Source organism: Rana temporaria, chromosome 5 (genome assembly GCF_905171775.1).
Source record: "Rana temporaria chromosome 5, aRanTem1.1, whole genome shotgun sequence".
Classification (NCBI taxonomy): Eukaryota; Metazoa; Chordata; class Amphibia; order Anura; family Ranidae; genus Rana; species Rana temporaria.
In genome coordinates, this window is record NC_053493.1 from 387,716,063 (window position 1) to 387,739,490 (window position 23,428).

Consider the following 23,428-nt stretch of genomic DNA (forward strand, 5'->3'; position numbering starts at 1 on the left):
AAAAGACGGAAGGTCCTAGGTCTGTCATTCAATTCCTGGGCATAGTCATAGACGCCGAGAAGATGGAATGTCGTTTGCCGCAGGATAAGCTAGAAGGCCTCAAGGCGGAGGTCAGGGGTATGATTGGAGTGCATAAGGTGCAGCTGCGGGCTTTGCAGTCGTTGTTGGGTAAGCTGAATTTTGCCTGCAGGATTATCCCGATGGGGAGGGTTTTTTGTCGTCGGCTGTCGGCTAGCACTGCGGGTGTTAGGTTGCCCAATCACTATGTGCGGCTCGTGAAGGAGCATAGGGAGGACCTGCGGGTATGGCACTTTTTTCTAGAGGGTTTTAACGGCAGGGCCTTGTGGATGTCCGGCCCGGTCAGCAATTTTGACCTGGAGCTGTATACAGATGCGGCCGGGGGTGCGGGCTTTGGGGCCTTCTTTCAGGGTCAGTGGAGCGCTGGCTCTTGGCCGCAGTCTTGGGTGACTGCGGGCTTTACAAAGAATTTGGTGCTGCTGGAGCTGTTTCCAGTGGTGCTGGCGGTTGAGTTATGGGGCACGTCTTTCCGGGATCGGAAGGTGCGCTTCCATGGGGATAACTTGGGGGTCGTGCAGGTCATCAATCGAGTTACCGCATCTTCTCCCCCAGTGATTCGTCTCCTGAGACACTTGGTGCTGCGCTGTATGCAGCTGAATGTGTTTGTGTATGCGGTGCACTTACCGGGTGTGGACAATGTCGTGGCTGACGCTTTGTCTCGGTTTCAGTGGGACAGGTTCCGGGAGCTGGTGCCGGAGGCAGAGGAACGGGGGGTCCCTTGTCCGGAGTGGCTGTGGCAGATTCCATTGGAACAATCTCCACCTGGATTAGGAAATCGTTGAGTGCGGGTACTTGGGCGGCCTATGAGAAGGTATGGTCGGAGTGGAGCGATTTGGTGAGGGAATCGGAGGTTCACCTTTCGGGACCGGAGGTGAGGACACTGGTTCTGTATTTTTTGTCTAGAAACATGGAAGCGGGAGTGTCGCCGTCGGCGTTGGATAAGAAATTGGCCGGGTTGGCATTTCTGTTCAAATGGCAAGGGTGGCCGGATCTTACAAAGGACTTCTGGGTGCGACAAGCTCTGAAAGGGTACAGGAAACAGGGGCGGCGACCTGACGCTCGCCGCCCGGCGTCTTTCGAAGTTTTGAGAGGAATCCTGGCTAAAGTGGGGGCGATATGTTCATCCAGGTTTGAAGTTACATTGTTCCGCGCGGCATTCGCGCTGGCATTTTTTGGGGCCTTTAGGGTGGGCGAGCTGGTGAGCCCGTCGAAATTGGTCCAGGGGGGCATGGGAGTTGCGGATGTCGGTTGGACCCCGGAGGGGGTCACGTTGTGGCTCAGAAGGTCCAAAACGGATCAGAGTGGCAAGGGAAGGGCGGTTCATGTGTTCCCAATTGAAGGGTCGGAGTTGTGCCCGGTCGGGCTGGTAAGGGACTACCTGGACATACGTCCGGGGGTGGGGGGCGCCTTGTTGGTACACGGAAATGGGTCCCCGATGTCACGATATCAGTTTGTGGCAGTGTTTAGGAAGTGTCTGGGGGCATTGGGCCTGGTGGCAAAGGAGTTCTCGGCTCATTCCTTTAGGATCGGGGCAGCTACGGAAGCGGCAAGGAATGGACTGGGTGAAGAGGCAATAAAGAGGATAGGGCGTTGGGAATCCAGGCGGTTTCAATTATATGTTAGGCCGCAGCTGGTGGCTAGTTTGGGTTGAAGGTCTGGGGAGTGGGGTTTTGAGTTACGGGGCAAAGGGGGTGACAGGGATTACTCAAAAGCGGGTTATCTCTATGTGGGTATGTTGGTGACGTGTTTTTTTTTTGTTTACTGTTTTTCAGGTACTGGACCGCTTTTGGTCTGGATAATGGGCCACTCCTATGTGGTTCGGGGGGCCAGACGGGCGGACGATCGCCCGACCGGTCGCCAGCTGGGAATATCGAGACAGGAGGCGAGTGTAAGGTGGTTGGGGGTCCCCGGGATGTTATGGAGCAAGGTGGTGCCGGAGGTGCACAAATTTGCACAGCTGGACAGGCCACCGGAGGTTCTGGTTATTCACGCCGGGGGGAATGATCTTGGAGTGAGATCGATGATGGAGATAGCACGGGACATTAAATTTGACTTTCAGCGGATCCGGATGTCCTTTCCGGATACGATAGTGGTGTGGTCAGACATGGTGGCCAGGTCAACATGGAGGATGGCCAGGTCGGTAGAGGGGGTGAATCGGGCGCGCAGGAAGATAAACAGGAATGTGGGGCGGTTTGTGCTCAGGAACGGGGGGCTAGTGGTTCGGCACCCCGAATTGGAAGTGGACACATGGAGATACCTCAGGAGTGATGGTGTTCACCTCACGGACGTGGGGATTGATATGTGGGTGTTGCGTTTAGAGGAGGGGGTACAGCAAGCGATGAGGGTGTGGAGGTGCTCCCATAGGTAAGGGGTTACCTTTGGGTGCTGGTGGCGGGTGTTTTTGGACTTTGCAGGAGAAGATATTACCCCAAAGATGGACACCAGTACCCAGTGGTGGATGGTTTCTGAAGGGGTTTCTAGTTCCCAGTCTACTAATGTAGCTGGAAGGTTGGTGAATGGGGGCACTGCGGTCAATGGTCGTCTTTGAGCCAGCTTCGGCTTGAGGCCTATGACCAGAGGTTAGGACACCGCAGTGCCAAAAAAGTGTTACATAGTTACAAAGTTTAAAGGTTAACGAGTTAAGGGTTAATGGGTCCTGCAAAGTCCAGCACCATGTTAGAGAGGTTATTATCTCAGGAAATAAGTGTTTTTTCTCTATGTGTTATTGGTTTTTGTTATTGGTTATTTATGATTATTTAAAGAGTATTTAAAATAAAGGAGGCTGCTACGGCCAGTTTTTACTCCAACACTAAGTAGTGGTCTCATTATTTATTAAAGGTTAAGTGGGGGTATTAACTGTAAAGGGGCTTTAGCGGTCAGGGTGAATTCTGGTATACCATAGTCATGACTGATCTACAGAAAGAAAAACCCAACAAAGGGTTCAGCAAGCAAAATACTTTTTTTTAGGTTGTTAACTGGGAGAGAAAATACTAAATTCAATAATAATGAAGGAAATATTGACTTGATATAAAAAAAACAAAAAAAACAATCTATCATCTTTTTATATTTGTACATCTGTTTCACTTTATTATATATTATGTATGACAAACATTTTTTATAACATACATTTGTTTGTTACAATTTTATATTTCTGTACACCAGGGCCCAGATTCACAAAGCACTTACGCCGACGTATAACACGTTACGCCAACGTAAGTGCCAATGTGCGCCGGCGTATGTGTGCGGCAGACCCACGAACCAACATGCGCCTAAAAACAGGCTACACCCCGCCGACGTAGCTTGCACACGCCGGCGTAGGGTGGGCGCACATATGGGCTGGGCGCATGGTGCTGCTCCCATTGATTAGCCAAACATGCAAATGAGGGAAATACGCTGATTCACGAACGTGCGTGTGCCCGGCGCAGGCTACGCGAGATGCGCGTAAGTTGTACATCCGGCGTAAAGTTATTCCCCATAAATGAGGTGCAACCGGGCAAAAGACATGCACAGGTCTGCACCAGGGAACACAAGCCGGCGTATTGTGCGTTGGACATGTGTCTGGCTGGGCGTACGTTATGTAAACAGCGTATGCTGTGATCCGGCGTAGCTTAGGCAGTTGTGCCGCCGTGGTTGTGAGCAGGCGCAGGGGGGTGCTGTGCATGCGTCCACGTCACGGCGCATTCGCAGTTCGTGATACGTACCTGTCTGGCGCTCGGCCCATCATTTGCATGGGGTCACGTCCACTTCCACCTACGCTGGCGTGCGCCTTCGAAACCCACGCTGGCGCAGCGTTGGGAGCACTGGCTTGCTGAATGCAATGCTTGCCTCTCCGCGCTACGTTGGCGTGCCGTACAGTGTTTGCTCTACGGCGGCGTAATGTGCACCTTGCTCTCTGTGAATCTGGGCCCTTGTGAGTATAAAAGCTTCATTTAAAAAACTGAAAATAGATAGACTTCCCATTAAGAACAATCAATGTCCCTATATTGCTGGACATTTGGACTGATTGCAGTAATATGCTGAGACACTAGGCAGATGTCTCGGTATAACTGAATGAGAAAAGTACAATTACGTTTGTATCATTATGTACACCCTGTGTAATATTTCTCCCAGTTTACAGGTCCATTCACATTTCATGCAGTCACACATCATAGACAAGGCTATTTTTCCTATGTCCTGTTGCTTCAGTTCACTGTGTTAGTATTCACTCTATATATATATATATATATATATATATATTAATGTTAAAATCATAGGCGTGTGCAAGGGGTGTGCCAGGTGTGCCTGGGCACACCCTAATCCTGGGATTGGCAACCTGTCAATGGTGGGCAGGTGACAGGTAAACCGCAATCCTTCCTTGACGACCCTCAGAACCTGAACAGGAGAGGTGAGGGGAAGTGGAATTTAGTGTAACCGATTCTGTATTTTCCTCCTGCAGCAGCTGAAAGTAGGCTTCTCCTCCCTTTTGTCAACATTCAGCTGCTACAGGAGAAAAATATGGGGGGTGGGGGGGATTGGTACCAATATATGCCACCCCTCCTTTCCCTGTTATTCTTCCTTCTGTTGCCCGGGGTCCCCCATGTGCTCCCTTGCTCCCCTTTCATCCCATTGTTTTAGGATAGAGAGCGGTACAGAGGCCGGTAAATATTTCAAATGCATGTGTGTTGGAGCTTTGGGGTGCACACCCTAATGCAATAGGCTGCACACACCTATGGTTAAAATGCGCCAATGGCAGCAGAAGAGTGTCTGCATTATATGCACAGCTACTTCACTGTACAGACCAACAAACAATGAAAACAAGAAGAGGTTGTATTATGTTTATTGAACTTTAGTGAGTCTTGTGACTCCTCCACACCTCCTGCCAAGAGGTGGACAGAAGAGAGAAACAAAATAGGCCAGAAGGATTCCAGTTAGTATATTTTGGCGCTTGGTGCTGCCACCCTTACACTTCGGCCCTAGGTCCTGGACTGTGTATCGTTAATTGTTATTACAGGAGAGAGTGGGTAACCGCTCAAAGAGAACCAGGTAATCTGATTCCTGTGGTCCGAGGCAAGGGTGCAGGCAGTGCAATCAAAATGCAGGTTAGGATGAAGGAAAAAAGCTGGGACAGCCGCACTCCAAAAAAACTCCTCCTTTAATTAAAAATCACAAAATACATGCCACAGCAAAAAACAGCACAACAAAAGAAAAGCTGACGTTTCGCACTATGCCTTAGTGCTTCTTCATAGCTAGTGTGTAAGCAGTAAAATGAGTGAATATATACCTTACAGCCCAATGAGTGGGAGGGGGCTCTGGAAACAATTAAGTTAAACAGGGTCCCCTGTGAAGTTTGGGTGTGTCTCGACAGACAATCAGAGAGTGTCTCATGTGGACTATGTCTCATGCAAATTCATAGTGAATAGTGAACATTGGATAAAATGATGTGTTGACCCAATAGAGAAGTGGGGTGCAGAAAAATGTGAAAGAGAGTGTAAGTGTATGTGTAAATGTGAAGAAAAATATTTGGGTGTAAGAGAAGTGAAATGAAGTGGACAGGAAATGGAATGATATGTGTAAAACATGTATAACTTGTATAAATAACAAATAAAATGAAATTAAAAAAACAAAAAATATGATATGAATTGAAGTGCGATAAAGTAAAGTGAAATTAATTAAAAAAGAAGAAAGAAAAACAAATAAAAAGTGAAATGGGGGAAAAAAAAAAAAAAAAAAAAAAAGGAAAAAAATAGGGGTGAATATGACGTCATATTCACCCCTATTTTTTTCCTTTTTTTTTTTTTTCCCCCCATTTCACTTTTTATTTGTTTTTCTTTCTTCTTTTTTAATTAATTTCACTTTACTTTATCGCACTTCAATTCATATCATATTTTTTGTTTTTTTAATTTCATTTTATTTGTTATTTATACAAGTTATACATGTTTTACACATATCATTCCATTTCCTGTCCACTTCATTTCACTTCTCTTACACCCAAATATTTTTCTTCACATTTACACATACACTTACACTCTCTTTCACATTTTTCTGCACCCCACTTCTCTATTGGGTCAACACATCATTTTATCCAATGTTCACTATTCACTATGAATTTGCATGAGACATAGTCCACATGAGACACTCTCTGATTGTCTGTCGAGACACACCCAAACTTCACAGGGGACCCTGTTTAACTTAATTGTTTCCAGAGCCCCCTCCCACTCATTCGCATAGTGCGAAACGTCAGCTTTTCTTTTGTTGTGCTGTTTTTTGCTGTGGCATGTATTTTGTGATTTTTAATTAAAGGAGGAGTTTTTTTGGAGTGCGGCTGTCCCAGCTTTTTTCCTTCATCCTAACCTGCAATTGTTATTACAGGTATTTATATAACGCCATCAATTTACGCAGCACTTTACATATTTAAATTGTACATTTACATCAGTCCCTGCCCTCAAGGGCCCGGATTCAGATACATTTGCGTATCTTTTGGCGGGCATAGCGTATCTCAGATACACTACGCCGCCGTAACTTACAGCGGCAGGTTCCGTATTCAGAAAGAACTTGCGCTGTAAGTTACGGCGGCGTAGCGTAACTGGGCCGGTGTAAGCCCACCTAATTCAAATGTGGAGGAGGTGGGCGTGTTTTATGTTAAATTACTCGTGACCCTACGTAAATGACGCTTTTTACGAACAGGGCATGCACCTTCTGTGGACGTATCCCAGTGCGCATGCTCCAAATTACGCTGCAAAGCCTCATTGGTTTCGACGTAACTAATGCAAAGCCCTATTCGCGAACGACTTATGCAAACGACGTAATAGATGGAAAATTAGACGCTGGCCCGACGTCCATACTTAACATTGGCTACGCCTCATATAGCAGGGGTAACTTTACGCCGGAAAAAGCCTTACGTAAACGACGTAAAAAAAATGCGGCGGGCGGACGTACGTATCTACCTAATTTGCATATTCGACGCGGAAGTCTTGGGAAGCGCCCCTAGCTGTTAACGTAAATATTGCACCCTAGGATACGACGGCGTAGGAGACTTACGCCGCTCGTATCTAGGCAACTGTGAGGCGTATCTGATTCTACGAATCAGGCGCCGAGTTGCGACGGCCCGCACTCAGAGTTACGACGGCGTATCTGGAGATACACCGTCGTAACTGCTTTCTGAATCCGGGCCAAGGAGCTTACAATCTAAGGTCCCTAACTCACATTCATACATACACATACTAAGGTCAATTTAGACAGGAGCCAATCAACCTACCAGCATTTGTTCAGAGTGTAGGAGGAAATCGGAGTCCCCGGAGGAAACTCACACAAGCACAGGGAGTACTGTGATACATTGATACAAATGGCAATTCATTTTGTTGATTACAGATGTCCATGAGATGGTGGCTGACTGACGTCCACAGACTGTCATGTCCTTGGGAAGTGGCAACCGTCAAACAAATAGGCTAGAGATAAGGCCAGCACAGGCTCTGTTGTATGAACATGGAGGCTTGGGCAATACCAGCGAGCATCTCCACATTCGTGGCCCGTTCTGGCCTGTATATCAAGCTGCCAACTACCATCCACAGTCACCATTAGCCGATGTGCGGGCACTTTGGGGGTGTATGTTTTTCAGTCCGTTGATCCATTTCCGATTTACCCTTCTCATAAGCCAGCTGTAGTTTCTGTAGCCCCCTCGCCATAAATGCTGCCCGTTCATCTCCTCCAAATTCTACAATCCACTTCCTGAGCTCTGAGTCCGAGGAGTGCGAGAGCGGTACGCCAGCACACCGCAGTCCTGAAGGATAAGGCAGAGGGAGCACGGGAGGACGGGGCATCTTTACTTCTGGAGCTGGCAAAAGAAAAAGACTACAGTTATTGACAGGATACGGTACTGCGCAATACATCATTGTAGCTGGACTGGGCGCTGGGGGTTTGATATGGAGATGTTAGTATTACTTTCAGCGCCAATAATGTAATCCTGACATTTTTGGGGTTACAGTGACGGAATAGGTTTTATGGGCCTAAAGCAGAGTTCCAGGCAAAAGGCTAATATACATATAAGGCACCTGTTTTATCCACACCACACTCCAAAAGACTGCATGTTCCCGCAGTCCCGCGCAGGGTTTAATTTTCCCGCACAGGAAGAAGAAGGTCAGAGGGGAGACATGCTCTTACTTACCGGAGCGGAGCGCTGTGTGGTCTGCGGCAGCTGAAGAGAAGAGGAGAACCCGACAGGCTGTGTGCACAGGTAGGCAACCCCGCTCAACAACTGTGAACCGCGGCAACCCCACCCCCGCTCAACACAACAACTTCGGTCGCGGCAACCCCTCCGCGGTCAACACCTGCTATCCGCGGCAACCCCCCCCCGCTCAACAACTTTGATCCACCTCCCCCCCCCCCCCCCCGCTCAACAGGATGTCCTGCAGTGCATTTTTGAAATGTTGGGACGCAGGTGGTCAGACACTATAGCCGGCTACTGCGTTCTTCACCTATAGCAGCTCCCTTTACCATGAGGCAAGCAGGCCTACCGGTACTTGGTTGCCTCTAGGACTTATACACCATGCTATAGTTCCTGGTCACCGGGCTAGGACATTCGTGAACTGGGCACAGTAAACATGTACTTGCGGTTGGCAGACAGGCAGAGTGGTTCAATGACAGTCCAGGTAAAAGGCAGGCAGAGTTCAGAGAATAGTCGTTATTCGATCCAAGGTCATACACAGGAAAATCCATTCTAGCAGAGCTGGGCAGACAGACAGGGTGCTTGATTAGATATTACACATGCTATCACACTCTATCGCAAGCATGAGACTGATGGTTTGGCTGGCTTATATCAGGTTTGGTCTCCACCCAGAGACTGGCTACATTAATCACCTTGTAGGTAGACAGACAGACAGACAAGGACATTGCCACAGCCAAAACCAGGATGCTGGAATGGGGAGCAGGAGCACTAGACTCTCCTGGCACCAGTTCACAGATTTAAAAAGTCAACCCAGGCAGTGCAGTCAGATTGGTGACCTGACCTTTCTCTGCGGCAGTTATGCAATCCAGCCTGGTCACCTCCCTGCTCCAGCCTGTAATTGGACAGTGAAAGCATAACTAAACCCAAGAACAAAAAATGTAATATATTGCAGTTTACTGTCCTTAGATGTGGTGGCTGCATTAGTTTCCTTTTTTCCAGCTAAGAGCATTTTCAGCAAGTACAGAAAATATCTGTTGACCATACCTTGTCACTTCCTGTGAGCTGCACTGAAAGTTATCCTCCCTCCTAGCTATCTTCTGTAAGCTACCAGTTTCCCTTACCAATGTAATGGCAGGGATAAGGACATGTTTGTATGTAAGCAAGTGCAATCTGCTTCCTCCAATGTAGGTGACGCCCAACCGGAGCAGTATCACTGCTGGAAAGAAAGTCAAGGGAAACTCGGTTCTCTGTGACTCCCTGATTCCTGGAGGCAGCATTCTGATTGGCTACGCCGCATCCAGGTGACTCTTGGCGGCCATCTTGGGTCAGCAGAGTCTTTTTAGGTTCCTGTTCCCCAGGTTTTGGCCTGCATTCATGTGTGGGTAGTGTAGGAACAGGTTCCCCGTCTGTCAGGATCAGTATTAGTGCCAGGGAGAGGTTCCAGATGAGAAGGGAAAGCTTATTAGATCTGAGGGGGACATGCAAGGAAAATAAAAAACAGCATTTTAGCTTGCACCTGATTGGATAATAAAATCAGTAGAGCTTCCCCTAAATTCAGAGCTTCCCCTCAGATCTACAGCGACTTCACTTACAAATGCACTTTCAAGTGCAGCTCTGTCCAGGCAAAGGGTCAGGGGTCCTGCAGCCTCATAGGACAATCAGGGGGAAATGAAAACTCCTAAAAGCTTTAACCAGACACTGATACAAGTCACAGGACTGCTATATACTGCTGATGAGAAAAGGTATTTATCAGTTTATATTAACAAAAATAATTGCATTTCCATGTTCTGTGTACTGTGGGAGATCAGATGTAGTGAATGCAGGTTCTTCGAAAATAACTCCTGAAAATACGATTCGATTCAGAGCAATAAATATGTAAAATTAGTCAGTATATACAAAACAAATACTGAAAATGAATCATACTAGCATAATGAGTAGGACAAAAAAAATGGTTCACTTGTTAAATTATCCTGAAACAAAATAAAAGTAATTTTTCCGTAGTGCGCATCTCTACTCAGTATAGCATTCTGTTATGTTTTTGTTGTGCGAAACTGAAATCCCCTGCCGGAGAACCAAGGTTTCATTTTCAATAAAAGTAGGCCAGAAAGTCTTTAACCACAGTTCCTGACTCACATCTACCACATGAGCTATACAGTACACCCCCCATATGACAAAATGCTTAAGGCAGTCGCTATGGATATGGACCTGGAAGGATGCCATATATTACAGTCAGTATGGATATGGACATGGAAGGATGCTGTATACATTCAGTATGGATATGGACCTGGAAGGACACTGTATACATTCAGTATGGATATGGACCTGGGAGGATGCTGTATACATTCAGTATGGATATGGACCTGTAGGGACGCCATATACAGTCAGTATGCATATGGACCTGGGAGGATGCTGTATACATTCAGTATGGATATGGACCTGTAGGGACGCCATATACAGTCAGTATGCATATGGACCTGGGAGGATGCTGTATACAGACAGTATGGATATGGACCTGGAAGGACACTGTATACAGTCAGTATGGATATGGACCTGGGAGGATGCTGTATACAGACAGTATGGATATGGACCTGGGAGGATGCTGCATACAGTTGGTATGGATATGAACATGGAAGGATGCCATATACAGTCAGTGGCCCAGATTCAAGAAGCACTTGCGCCCGCGCAACCATAGTTGCGCGGCGCAAGTGCTTACTTGCTCCGGTGTAACGAGTGCTCCTGATTCAGGAACCTCGTTACACCGAATGCAGCCTAGGATGTGACAAACATAAGCCTCCTTATGCCTTCACATCCCAGGCTGCATTCTTGCGTTGGCCGCTAGGGGGCGCGGCCTTTGTGATCGGCGTGTAGTATGCAAATTGCATACTACCACCGATTCACAAAAGTTGCGCGGGCCCTGCGCACGCAAGGTACGGAGTTTCCGTACGGTGCCTTTAGCATAAGGTTGCTCCTGCTAATAGCAGGCGCAACCAATGCTAAAGTATAGCTGCGCCTCCCGCTCGCGACGTTCAAATTTCACGTCGTTTACGTAAGTGAACCGTGAATGGCGCTGGACGCCATTCACGTTCACTTACAAGCAAATGACGTCCTTGCGACGTCATTTGCCGCAATGCACGTCGGGAAAGTTTCCCGACGGAGCATGCGCTCTTCGCTCGGCGCGGGAGCGCGCCTAATTTAAATGATTCCCGCCCCCGGCGGGATCATTTACATTAGGCAGCCTTGCGCCCGGCTGCTTAGCATATTGCCCGCGCAATTTACGGAGCAACTGCTCCGTGAATCGCGGGCAAAGCGCAATATTTGCGTGGGCGCAGAGAAAAAAATTTGCTCTTTGCCCACGCAAATATTGCGCGATTCTACTTGAATCTGGGCCAGTATGGATATGGACCTGGGAGGATGCTGTATACAGTCAGTATAGATATGGACCTGGGAGGATGCTGTATACAGTCAGTATAGATATGGACCTGGGAGGATGCTGTATACAGTTGGTATGGATATGAACCTGGAAGGATGCCATATACAGTCAGTATGCTTATGGTCCTGGAAGGATGCTGTATACAGTCAGTATGGATATTGACCTGGGAGGACCAGGCACCTCTGATCTGCTCCACCTAAACAGAAGAGTTCCAAGTCACATTTTTTTTTTTGCGGTCCTGATCAGACCCGGAGGTAAGCACTAAGCAGGTATAAACAGATAATAGTCCATTTACATCCACCTGTCCATAGGAATGCATGGACCTTCTGATCAGGTCTCCCTGAAAAACTGTCAAGCGGAACTAATGGGAACAGCCATCTAAGAGAGGCCCAAGTGCCGGCTCACACTACGTGGGGCGGGAACCCGCATGCAATTTTGAACAGGAATCGCACCGCATTTCTGCTCAAATCACATGCAATGATTGCTCAGCAGTGTAATTTGAGCCATTATTCAGTATGGCACAAGTTGCACCATATCCGCACAGGACTCTTATTTGGCTGCACCAGAACTGGATCGCATTGGGTATTCACTACCATGTGATCAGATTCTGCAAATCGCACTGCGTTCGCAAACCGATTTCATGGCGTTGTTAACTTAAAAGGGCTGTAAACCCTCAAGGTTTTTCATCCTAATACATTCTATGCATTAAGGTGAACAACCTCCTGTGATGCAGCAGCCCCCCAGACGACCCCCCCCCCCTTTTACTTACCTGAACCCAGTCTTTCCAGCGGCGGGGACGAACACAGCAGCTCCAGCCGGTGTCTCAGGACCTGATTGGATAGATTGATAGCAGTGCAGCCATTGGCTCCTGCTGCTGTCAATCAAATCCAATGATGCCGGAGCCGGTGGGCTTGGTCGTACGGGTGCCCCGAGGGAGAGCGGCTCTCCAATGGTAGACACTTGAGAAGAGGAGGAGCCAGGATTGCCGCTAAGGGACCCCAGAAGAGGAGGATCGGGGCCTATCTGTGCAAAACCATTGCACAGATGAGGTAAGTATGACATGTTTATTTGTTTTGTTTTTTAAACTAACCATTACATATCCTTTTAAATACGGACCTGCAGCGGTTTGCATGAATGAGATGTGATTTGGATGTGGTGGGGAATCCTCACAGAAGTCGCAGCAAATTCGCACATCAGTGTGTACCGGGACTAAAAAGAGTAGGAGAAGACTGAGGACTCATTACAGCACCACCCACCAAAACGGGACTCATTCATTTGAATAGGCTGTACCACAACTGTCTCATTGCGCTGGTGTGGGCTTTTAGACAATAAAGTGGTAGTTACATAGTAGGCACGTTTGAAAAAAGACACAAGTCCATCAAGTCCAACCTATGTGTGTGATTATATGTCAATATTACATTGTATATCCCTGTATGTTGCGTTCATTCAGGTGCTTATCTTATAGTTTCTTGAAACCATCAATCCTCCCCGCTGAGACCACCGTCTGTGGAAGGGAATTCCACATCCTTGCCGCTCTTACAATAAAGAACCCTCTACGTAGTTTAAGGTTAAACCTCTTTTCTTCTCATTTTAATGAGTGGCCACGTGTCTTGTTAAACCGCAAGAAAGTTTTATCCCTATTGTGGGGTCACCAGTATGGTATTTGTAAATTGAAATCATATCCCCTTTCAAGCGTCTCTTCTCCAGAGAGAATAAGTTCAGCGCTCGCAACCTTTCCTCATAACTAATATCCTCCAGACCCTTTATTAGCTTTGTTGCCCTTCTTTGTACTCTCTCCATTTCCAGTACATCCTTTTCTGAGGACTGGTGCCCAATACTGGACGGCATACTCCAGGTGCGGCCGGACCAGAGTCTTGTAGAGTGGGAGAATTATCGTTTTATCTCTGGAGCTAATCCCCTAAAAAAAAAAAAAGACGGCTGTGGGCTGACAGCGCATGCGCCGTTCCGAAGTCTGCTGGGCATGCTCGGCCGGGCACCGTGGGCACGCACATGCGCAGTGATGTAATGTCACCGCCTGGTGCCATTTTTGAATGGCCAACACTCGTTCCTGGCGGCGCCTCGCCACAGCAGGGGTCCGGGGACTCAGGGAGGTCGATGAGGCCGGTCCCTCACCCCCTTTTTACTTACTTGAGCCCTCATTTGATCCAGCACTGTGCATGTGCAGCTCTTCTCTCCCCTCACTTCCAGGTCTCACTGGCTTTGCTGGAGCACCGGGAGCCATTGGCTCCCAGTGCTCTCAATCAAAGCCAGTGACAAGCGGCGGGGGGCGAGCCATAGTCCTGTGGTCTGTGTTAATGGACACAGCTGCGGTGCTCAGGTACGAGTGCGCACAAGTGCTACCCCCCATGGGAAGCGGCTTACCATGGGGGCAAAGGACAGAGGGGAGGGGCCAGGAGCTCTAGCGGAGGACCCAAAAAGAGGAGGTTTGTGGGCGCTCAGAGCAGGTAAGTATAGACATGTTTATTTGATAAAAAAAAAAAACGTTTACAATCACTTTAACCACTTCCTGACCGCTGCATGTATATGTACGCCCACAGAATGGCACGTACAGGCAAATGGGCGTACATGTACGTCCTTGCCTTCTAGCGGGTGGGGGGTCCGATCGGGACCCCCCCTCTACATGCGGCGGTCGGATTCCCGCGGGGAGCGAGCCGGGACGACGGCGCGGCTATTCGTTTATAGCCGCTACGTCGCGATCGCTCCCCGGAGCTGAAGAACGGGGAGAGTCGTATGTAAACACGGCTTCCCCGTGCTTCACTATGGCACTGCATCGATCGAGTGATCCCTTTTATAGGGAGACACAATCGATGACGTCAGTCCTACAGCCACACCCCCCTACAGTTGTAAACACACACTAGATGCACCCTAACTCCTACAGCTCCCCCTGTGGTTAACTCCCAAACTGCAACTGTCATTTTCACAATAAACAATGCATTTTAAATGCATTTTTTGCTGTGAAAATGACAATGGTCCCAAAAATGTGTCAAAATTGTCCGAAGTGTCCGCCATAATCTCGCTTTTACGAAAAAAATCGCTGATCGCTGCCATTAGTAGTAAAAAAATAAATAAATAATAAAAATGCAATAAAACTATCCCCTATTTTGTAAACGCTATAAATTTTGCTTAAACCAATCGATAAACGCCTATTGCGATTTTTTTTACCAAAAATATGTAGAAGAATACGTATCGGCCTAAACTGAGGAAACATTTTTTTTATATATGTTTTTGGGGGATATTTATTATAGCAAAAAGTAAAAAATATAGAATTTTTTTCAAAATTGTCGCTCTATTTTTGTTTATAGCGCAAAAAATAAAAACCGCAGAGGTGATCAAATACCACCAAAAGAAAGCTCTATTTGTGGAGAAAAAAGGACGTCAATTTTGTTTGGGAGCCACGTCGCACGACCGCGCAATTGTCTGTTAAAGCGACGCAGTGCCGAATCGCAAAACCTGGCCTGGGCATTTAGCTGCCTAAAGGTCCGGGGCTTAAGTGGTTAAAACAAGCAGGGATGAGGCGACATAACACAGCCAAATGACCTGTCCAACGTCTATAGTAGATCGCTTTTCAGAGGGTCACGGCAAATCAAAATGAGCCCCTAAGAGATTGTCTTGAGATCGAATCAAATAGGAAGCAAATCACACAAGCTGCAGCATCTTCATGACGTTTAACGGGTTTTTAATCTATTGACTGTTTATTTTAATACTTTTTTTATGCTTAAAAAAATGTTCATAGTATTTTTCATTTCCTAATATAACCATAAAACACAACAGCAAAGGAGGGAAATAAAAGAAAAGACTGTAGATCATAATCTAGAAGGAGGAAGTCAGCGGGGTTCGCGCTCTATTAGTGGTTCCTGTGTTTCTTGTGTTTGAGATCCAAGTTCAGAAAAGACAGTAAAAAGCACAGCGGCGTCTCTTCAGGGCGTACATCGGAAGTCGCAGGACTGCGGCATAGCTGGTGGTCTGCTGATTGCAGAGTTCACACCATCACGCAGAAATCATTATCACTCCGTGGTGTGTGCATGGATCTCCTGGGGACCCCTACCTCCTCCTGGGTCTGCTGACATGTATTTACCACCAGCTCATCTTCTGCTTCAACCCAACGGGCGACCCAACAATGTTCAAGCAGCGATGGCATACTAAAGCTAAACTCCGGCCTTCCCTTCAGTCTTGCACAGTTGTGAAGGCAACTCTTCTCTGCTGAAATTGCTTACTCTGATTTTGTTGCACACTGTAAGCTTCTCACAGTGTGCATTAGAACTTGTAGCAAGGCAAAAAGACCTTGCTTCCTTTCTTGACTGCAGAGCGTCAAGCATCATTTTTTTTATGTCACAATGTAGAGAATACAATTTCCTATCATCTGTGCCCAGTCTTGCCACACAGAGTTAATCCAGCTCTGAGCAATTCTCTTTTTATTGTTCAGGGAAATAAAACAGACTTCCAGATAAAAACCAAAGTCCTTGCTTGAGTGACAGGTTATTTACATATCTCGTGCACTGCTTGCAGACATGCACAGCTTCTGTAAAAAGTGCTCAATTCACATCCCCCTCCCCTCCTCCCTCCAGCTCTATGTATATTCTGATGGCTGTTGCATTTTCTCATGGCACTGAACTGTGACTCACCCCATATTTTGAAAACATTTAATCAAAACACAGGGGAGGGGGATGTGAATTGTGCACTTTTTTCCAGAAGCAAGGACTGTTTTTTATCTGGAAGTCTGTTGTATTTCACTGAACAATAAAAGAGGATTGCTCAGAGCTGGATTAATTTTGTGTGGCAAGACTGAGCACAGATGATAAGAAATCTTATACTCTACATTGTGACATAAAAAAATATATATATTTTTATTTGGGTTTACATCCACTTTAACCACTTAACGACCGCCGCATGTACATATACGTCCACAGAATGGCACGTACAGGCAGATGGGCGTACATGTACGTCCCTAACTTTCCGCGGGTCGGGACCCCCCCCGGTACATGCGGCGGTCAGTTCTTCCGTAGGAGCGATCCGGGATGAGGGCGCGGCTATTCGTTTCTAGCAGCCCCCTCGCGATCGCTCCCCGGAGCTGAAGAACGGGGAGAGCCGTATGTAAACACGGCTTCCCCGTGCTTCACTGTGGCGGCTGCATCGATCGTGTCATCCCTTTTATAGGGAGACACAATCGATGACGTCAGACCTACAGCCACACCCCCCTACAGTTGTAAACACACACTAGGTGAAGCATAACCCCATCAGCGCCCCCTTGTGGTTAACTCCCAAACTGCAACTGTCATTTTCACAATAAACAATGCAATTTAAATGCATTTTTTACTGTGAAAATGACAATGGTCCCAAAAATGTGTCAAAATTGCCTGAAGTGTCCGCCATAATGTCGCAGTCACGAAAAAAATTGCTGATCGCCGCCATTAGTAGTAAAAAAAAAAAAAATTATAAAAATGCAATAAAACTATCCCCTATTTTGTAAACGCTATAAATTTTACCAAAAATAGGTAGAAGAATACGTATCGGCCTAAACTGAGGAATTTTTTTTTTATATATGATTTTGGGAGAAATTTATTATAGCAAAAAGTTAAAAATATTGCATTTTTTTCAAAATTGTCGCTCTATTTTTGTTTATAGCGCAAAAAATAAAAACCGCAGAGGTGATCAAATACCACCAAAATAAAGCTCTATTTGTGGGGAAAAAAGGACGTCAATTTTGTTTGGGAGCCACGTCGCACGACCGCGCAATTGTCTGTTAAAGCGACGCAGTGCCGAATCGCAAAACCTGGCCTGGGCATTTAGCTGCCTAAAGGTCCGGGGCTGTCCCCGGCCCACCCCTTTCAATCTCTGATTTTAGTTATTTCGATCATAGAGGCTCAGCATCACATGTGGGCTTTACCTAGTGTAGTCTGCATGTAAATACAAGCTGCCTAGGAATGCATACTCCTCCAGACTGACATCCACCCATCAAGGCTTTATTTTTACATTACTCCTCCCAAGGGCCAGCCAACCGCTTTCATCAGGGCAGAGGGCTCTTTCGAGGAGTACGGAGGAAGGGTGCTGTTTTCAGGAAGTTAACCACTTGTCAACCAGTTTTACTGCAGCAGGTTGGCTCGGCTGGGCGAAACGATGCTACCTTATGTCGTTTCGCCTTTTGGCCACTAGGGGCGCACATCGGCAGCGTGTGTACGGAGCCAATGCGAGTGCCCGGCGCGATCGCTCGTGACAGAGCGAGAACCGTGATCTGTGTGTGTAAACATGTATGAACACCAATCTCTCTCTTGCCCTATCCCATCACCCCTACAGTTAGAACACAAACTAGGGACCACAATTAACCAAGGGGATCTCCCCCCTAGTGTTAACCCCTTCCCTGCCAGTGACATTTACACAGTAAACAGTGCATTTTTATAGCACTTATCGCTGTATAATTGTCAATGGTCCCAAAAATGTGTCAACATTTTCGATATGTCTGCCATAATGTAGCAGTCTTAATAAAAATCTCAGATCACGGCCATTACTAGTAAAAAAAAAAAAAGAAGAATAAAAATGCCATAAATCTATCACCTATTTTGTAGACGCCATAGCTTTTGCACAAACCAATCAATATACGCTTTTGCGTTTTTTTTTTTTTTTTACCAAAAATATGTAGAAGAAAACTGAAGTAATTTGCTTTTTTTTTTTTTTTTTTAATGTGGGATATTTATTATAGCAAAAAGTAAAAGATATTCTTTTCAAAATTGTCGCTCTATTTTTGTTTATAGCGCAAAAAGAACGCAGAGGTGATCAAATACCACCAAAAGAAAGCTCTATTTGTGGGGAAAAAAGGACGTCAAATTTGTTTGGGTACAACGGCGCGCAATTGTCAGTTAAAGCGACGCAGTGCCGTATCGCAAAAAAATGGCCTGGTCATTGAGCAGCCAAATCTTTCGGGGCTGATATGGTTAGGCTGCATTCACACCTGAACGCGGTGTATTGTACCGCGATTTGCCGCGACAAATAGCGGCGTTTTGTCCCACGATTTGCCGCGACAAAACGCAGCGTTTTTTACAGCGGTTTTCACTGGAGGGGTGATTTACACATTGTCGGCTATGGCTGAACGCCGAAGCCGCCTGAAAAAAAGGGTCAGGGACTTGTTTTGAGCTTCAGGTGTACCGCGTTTCGGCGTTCGGCCTGCACGGTTTAGGAGATATTCCCCTCGCAATGCGCCGCTGCACATGCGCAGGGGGGATCTACGGCGAAAAGACCGGCAGCCGCCGGACCTTGCCGAGTTTTAAATCTCCCGCGCGCACGCGCAGGAGTGACGTCATCGCCGCTCCAGCCAATCACAGGTAAGTATTTCATAATGAGCTAATATGCGGTGCATATTAGCTCATTATGACTTTTCCCTTACAGGAGGAAAAAAAAAAATGTTCATGCGGGTTTACAACCGCTTTAAAGCGGAACTTCCCCTTTTGGGTGGATCTCTGCTTTAAGAAAAGTATTCTGCAGGCCACTTCCACTATCCATGACCTGCCTGCATTACCTAGAGAAGCAAAACAGTATGTAATGCAATGAAAAGGTTTTATTAAAATCCTATTAGCATGTTGAGGGGGGACCAGGGAAGGCAAAATAAAAAAAAATAAAAAATTAAAGGGAGACAAAGCCAAGCAACTGGTCTTTTCAGGAGGACAGCAATGACAGTATAGTTTTCTGTAGGTCAGAGGTCAGTGTTAACTAATAGGTTAGGAATAATGGTGAAGGTAAAATGTTAGGGTTAGGTTGAGGGTTAGGGCAGGTGACATGCCAAGTTGTGGATACTTGCTAGGTTAAGAATTAGCAAAGGTTACATTTCAGGTTGAGGGTTAGCGTAGGTTACATGTCATGAACATTCTTACAACCACATTAATTCTCACCTGCTCTTGTTGAGAGGGTTAAGATACTACCTAGGTCGAGGGTTAGCATAGGTTACATGTCATGGTGAGAGTTTGCGTAGGCTACTTTCCAGGTTGAGAGTTAGTGTAGGTTACATGTCAAGTTCAGGGTTAGTGTAGGTTACATTGTAATCAGATCAGATTGTAGGATAGCATTGATTACTTGCTAGGTTGAAGGTTAGAGCAGGTTACAGGTTAGTGTGAAAGGCCCCTTTCACACTTGTGCGACTTGTCTTGCGACTTGGGACTACAGAGTCGCATGGCAAGTCGTACTCCATGATTTTCAATGAGTAACCTTCATATTTGTGCCACTTTGGTCTGACTTTGATGCGACTTGAGGTCCGTAAACCTCAACATTACACAAGCACTGCTTCAAGTCGTGGCAAAATCACACGACTTTCAGGTCCCACAAGTTTGAAAGGGGTCTTAGTGTAGGTTACATGTCAGGTTATGAGATAGTATAGGTTGCACTCTAGGTTGGGGGGTTAGCGTAGGTTACTTCCTGGGTCGAGGGTCAGCATAGGTTACATGCCAGGGTAAGGGTTAGCATAGGTTACATGATGTCAGAGTGAGAGTTGGTGTAGGTTACATTCCAGGCTGAGTTTTAGAGTAGGTTACGTGCTAGGCTGAGGTTTAATGTAGGTTAATTTCTAGGGTTAGCATAGGTTACATTCTCGGTTGAGGACTAGTGTAGGTTGCATTCTCGGTTGAGGGTTAGTGTAGGGTGCATTCTCGGTTGAGGGTTAGTGTAGGTTGCATTCTCGGTTGAGGGTTAGCGTAGGTTGCATTCTCGGTTGAGGGTTAGCGTAGGTTGCATTCTCGGTTGAGGGTTAGCGTAGGTTGCATTCTCGGTTGAGGGTTAGCGTAGGTTGCATTCTCGGTTGAGGGTTAGCGTAGGTTGCATTCTCGGTTGAGGGTTAGCATAGGGTGCATTCTCGGTTGAGGGTTAGTGTAGGGTGCATTCTCGGTTGAGGGTTAGCATAGGGTGCATTCTCGGTTGAGGGTTAGTGTAGGGTGCATTCTCGGTTGAGGGTTAGCGTAGGTTGCATTCTCGGTTGAGGGTTAGCGTAGGTTGCATTCTCGGTTGAGGGTTAGCGTAGGTTGCATTCTCGGTTGAGGGTTAGCGTAGGGTGCATTCTCGGTTGAGGGTTAGCATAGGGTGCATTCTCGGTTGAGGGTTAGTGTAGGGTGCATTCTCGGTTGAGGGTTAGCATAGGGTGCATTCTCGGTTGAGGGTTAGCGTAGGTTGCATTATCGGTTGAGGGTTAGCGTAGGTTGCATTCTCGGTTGAGGGTTAGCATAGGGTGCATTCTCGGTTGAGGGTTAGTGTAGGGTGCATTCTCGGTTGAGGGTTAGCGTAGGTTGCATTATCGGTTGAGGGTTAGCGTAGGTTGCATTCTCGGTTGAGGGTTAGCGTAGGGTGCATTCTCGGTTGAGGGTTGGTGTAGAATACATGTAAGGTTGAGGGTTAGTGTAGGTGACATGTCAGGTTGACAGTAAGGCCCCGTACACACGACCAAACAGTCCGCGGGCCAGTTTCAGCATACATGTTCGGTCGTGTGTAGGCGCGAGCGGGCCGAATTCCAGCAAACATTTGCCCGCCGGGCCTTTTCCCAGCAGACAAATATTCCTGGACGTGTTTTAAAACCGTCCGCTGGAATCCTGCCCGCTCGGACATGTACGGGCGTCAGTACAGACCTACCGTACATGTCCGCCGCGTCATCGTCGCGGCGACGACGCGGACACGCCCCGCGTAGTGTTTACGCGCGGACTTCTGTACGATGGTTAGTACAACCATCGTACAGAAGCCCTCTGGCAGGCATGTACGGTGAAAACGGTCCGACGGACCGCTTTCATCGTACATGTTTGCTCGTTAGTACCCGGCCTTAGTGTATGATACATGTAAGTTTGAGGGTTAGTGTAGGATACATGTAAGGTTGAGGGTTAGTGTAGGATACATGTCAGGTTGGGGGTTAGTGTAGGATACATGTCAGGTTGGGGGTTAGTGTAGGTGACATGTAAGGTTGGGGGTTAGTGTAGGATACATGTAAGGTTGAGGGTTAGTGTAGGATACATGTCAGGTTGAGGGTTAGTGTAGGATACATGTAAGGTTGAGGGTTAGTGTAGGATACATGTAAGGTTGAGGGTTAGTGTAGGATACATGTCAGGTTGAGGGTTAGTGTAGGATACATGTCAGGTTGGGGGTTAGTTTAGGTGACATGTAAGGTTGAGGGTTAGTGTAGGATACATGTAAGGTTGGGGGTTAGTGTAGGATACATGTCAGGTTGACAGTTAGTGTATGATACATGTAAGGTTGGGGGTTAGTGTAGGATACATGTAAGGTTGAGGGTTAGTGTAGGATACATGTAAGGTTGGGAGTTAGTGTAGGATACATGTCAGGTTGGGGGTTAGTGTAAGATACATGTCAGGTTGGGGGTTAGTGTAGAATACATGTCAGGTTGAGGGTTAGTGTAGGATACATGTCAGGTTGAGGGTTAGTGTAGGTGATATGTAAGGTTGAGGGTTAGTGTAAGATACGTGTAAGGTTGAGGGTTAGTGTAGGATACATGTAAGGTTGAGGGTTAGTGTAGGATACATGTAAGGTTGAGGGTTAGTGTAGGATACATGTCAGGTTGAGGGTTAGTGTAGGATACATGTAAGGTTGGGGGTTAGTGTAGGATATGTGTAAGGTTGGGGGTTAGTGTAGGATACATGTAAGGTTGAGGGTTAGTGTAGGATACATGGCAGGTTGGGGGTTAGTGTAGGTGACATGTAAGGTTGGGGGTTAGTGTAGGTGACATGTAAGGTTGGGGGTTAGTGTAGGTGACATGTAAGGTTGGGGGTTAGTGTAGGATACATGTCAGGTTGGGGGTTAGTGTAGGATACATGTCAGGTTGAGGGTTAGTGTAGGTGACATGTCAGGTTGGGGGTTAGTGTAGGTGACATGTAAGGTTGGGGGTTAGTGTAGGTGACATGTAAGGTTGGGGGTTAGTGTAGGATACATGTCAGGTTGGGGGTTAGTGTAGGTGACATGTAAGGTTGGGGGTTAGTGTAGGTGACATGTAAGGTTGGGGGTTAGTGTAGGATACATGTCAGGTTGAGGGTTAGTGTAGGATACATGGCAGGTTGGGGGTTAGTGTAGGTGACATGTCAGGTTGGGGGTTAGTGTAGGTGACATGTCAGGTTGGGGGTTAGTGTAGGATACATGTCAGGTTGAGGGTTAGTGTAGGATACATGGCAGGTTGGGGGTTAGTGTAGGTGACATGTCAGGTTGGGGGTTAGTGTAGGATACATGGCAGGTTGGGGGTTAGTGTAGGATACATGTCAGGTTGGGGGTTAGTGTAGGATACATGTCAGGTTGGGGGTTAGTGTAGGTGACATGTAAGGTTGGGGGTTAGTGTAGGATACATGTCAGGTTGGGGGTTAGTGTAGGTGACATGTAAGGTTGGGGGTTAGTGTAGGTGACATGTAAGGTTGGGGGTTAGTGTAGGATACATGTCAGGTTGGGGGTTAGTGTAGGATACATGTCAGGTTGAGGGTTAGTGTAGGATACATGGCAGGTTGGGGGTTGGTGTAGGTGACATCAGTGGTGGGACAAGGTATTTCAGTGCCCAGGGCGGGGATGCCAAAATGCGCCCCCCCCCCCGCAGAGCAGGGGGTGGAGCTAGAAGCAGCATAAAAAAACATATGTAATGGTTGCGGAGTGCACCATTATTTCTATTTAAATTTGTGATTGGTCATCACAATGATCACAAAGTACACCGCTTTGCTTTGATGGGGTTCGCAGCCAATAATGAGTAACTTGGCTGCCCGAGGGTGATTTCTGAAGATTATAAATGATGCGCTAGAACGAACTAAACCTGA

At 47.0% G+C, this 23,428-nt stretch overlaps 1 protein-coding gene across 1 annotated transcript in view; it reads right to left on the reverse strand.

Annotated features, from left to right (window-relative positions):
- Window positions 1-7,503: 7,503 nt before the first annotated feature.
- Window positions 7,504-23,428, reverse strand: part of LOC120941493 — a 38,131-nt gene continuing 22,206 nt past the window's right edge. The window contains exon 5 of the mRNA XM_040354907.1: window positions 7,504-7,882. Coding sequence (XP_040210841.1) covers window positions 7,632-7,882 — 251 coding nt within the window. The 3' untranslated portion in view covers window positions 7,504-7,631. The remainder of the gene's footprint in view (window positions 7,883-23,428) is intronic.